We start from the raw sequence: 1,797 nt of genomic DNA on the forward strand, positions 1-1,797 counted from the left end.
CAAAGTAGTGTCAGAAGTTGAGTTTTTTTTTTGATGAGTAAAAAATTTTATAAAGTTTTGCAAAATTGAGTTTATTTACTATTCCCCATTTCGGATAGTATACGCATATTTGTTTTCTTATTCTTACATTTTAACTATATCTTGCTATCCAGTTGTTAAAACTAACGATATTTCCGAAGAAAAAATCCTTGAGTGTATTAAAAACTTACCACTAACATTTTTGTGTATTTCTGCTTTGAAAATTTGCAGTCCAAACTCATCGTCGAAGACAAAACAATGTGCCGGCTGCCGAGTGAAGTACGTTGAGGAAAACTGAGGAAAAGCCAACGAAAAATTTGGACTTATTTGCCAACACATTGAACAGCAGCTTAGTTTTATTTAAGTGTTGTGAGTAGATAATCTGAAAATCAACAACAATTTAACCATTTATTTTTACTCCATTACACAGATTTAAGTCAATAAATTAAAGTTTGAAAGTCCCAGTAGGCATTAGTACTGCTCGCCCAACCAGCTCAGCACCAATCCAACCACAACATACTAGTTCACCACACCAACCGCGCAAAAGATACTCACCACTCATACATACAATTTAACTGCAATTATCGCCACGCTACACTACCACTACTACCTACCTAAATACAACAAACATATTACAACAAACATAGAGTAACAAAAGATGGGCAAAGATTATTATAAAACACTGGGTCTGCCGAAGACTGCCACCGATGAGGAGATCAAAAAAGCCTACAGAAAATTAGCATTACGCTATCATCCGGATAAAAATAAAGCCGCAAATGCGGAGGAGAAATTCAAAGAGGTCGCCGAAGCGTACGAAGTGCTCTCCGATAAGAGTAAACGTGAAGTTTACGACAAATATGGCGAAGAGGGCCTCAAGAGTGGAGGTAGATTGATTATTTTCTATACTTAAATACTTTTAAAACTCAATACTAGATATTTAAGATTTAAGACTTTGGGTTTGCCATCAAATATTAATGGTTTTTATGTAAAATTTTCCCCCCGGTATAGGTAAACGCAATGGCACTAGCGGCGGTAATTCGTTCACATATCAGTTCCATGGCGATCCACGGGCGACCTTTGCACAATTCTTCGGCTCCAGTAATCCGTTCGCGTCCTTCTTCGATATGGGCGATAATCTATTCGATAAGAATGTGTTCGATTTGGATACCGAACATGATTTCTTTTCATCCCCATTTGGCGGTTTGGGTTCACGGCATGGACTCGGGAGTGGCTTCAGGTATTGGAGATTTGTGTTTTAAAATTAATAGTGACCTGTCTGCAATTTCACAGTGGGCCCACAATAATTGTCTTTGCTTAAATGCTGCAAAGTCGTATGTGTTGCCAATTAGTAAACGTGTAGTACATGTGGAAGATATTCCAAAACTGTTTGTTGGTAATAGCGTCCTGATTATGACTGACAAGATAAGAAATTTAGGGTTTGTTGTTAATTCTATGTTGAGCTGTTCTGACCATGTGAATAATGTTGTAAGTAACGTGTATGCTGTTTTACTTAGATTAAGAATGTCAGCGTCGTTTACACCCTTAGATACAAGAAGAAAGCTAGCTGTTCAGCTTATAGTGCCGCAGATCACGTACTGTGGGCTAGTGTAGCAAGTTTGACTCTATTTCGTTTCACAAAATTGATGTTGCGTTTAATAACGTTACACGTTACGTTTACGGTCTCAAAAGATACGACCACGTTTCTATGTGGAAAAACAAAATTCTAGGATGCAGCATTTTTGAATACCTAGCGGCTAGAAATTGTATATTTATGTATAA

General features: G+C 37.3%; 1 protein-coding gene across 1 annotated transcript; it reads left to right on the top strand.

Annotated features, from left to right (window-relative positions):
• The first annotated feature begins 252 nt into the window (after window positions 1-252).
• LOC108377153 (dnaJ protein homolog 1-like) lies at window positions 253-1,277 on the top strand. Its single transcript, XM_017633416.1, has 3 exons — window positions 253-387; window positions 449-902; window positions 1,027-1,277. The coding sequence occupies exons 2-3, from the start codon at window positions 677-679 to the stop codon at window positions 1,275-1,277; spliced, it is 477 nt and encodes a 158-aa protein (XP_017488905.1). The 5' UTR covers window positions 253-387; window positions 449-676.
• The last annotated feature ends 520 nt before the right edge of the window (window positions 1,278-1,797 follow it).

This window comes from Rhagoletis zephyria, unplaced genomic scaffold, assembly GCF_001687245.7.
Source record: "Rhagoletis zephyria isolate East Lansing unplaced genomic scaffold, Rhagoletis_zephyria_1.1 Rzeph_scaffold_11588, whole genome shotgun sequence".
NCBI classification, from domain to species: Eukaryota; Metazoa; Arthropoda; class Insecta; order Diptera; family Tephritidae; genus Rhagoletis; species Rhagoletis zephyria.

Bases quoted from the DNA above. Each gene is read 5' to 3' on its own strand.
- LOC108377153 (XM_017633416.1), top strand. From the start codon at position 677: ATGGGCAAAGATTATTATAAAACACTGGGTCTGCCGAAGACTGCCACC. The intron at 903-1,026 runs GTAGATTGATTA...CCCCCGGTATAG, and splicing joins AGAGGGCCTCAAGAGTGGAG to GTAAACGCAATGGCACTAGC.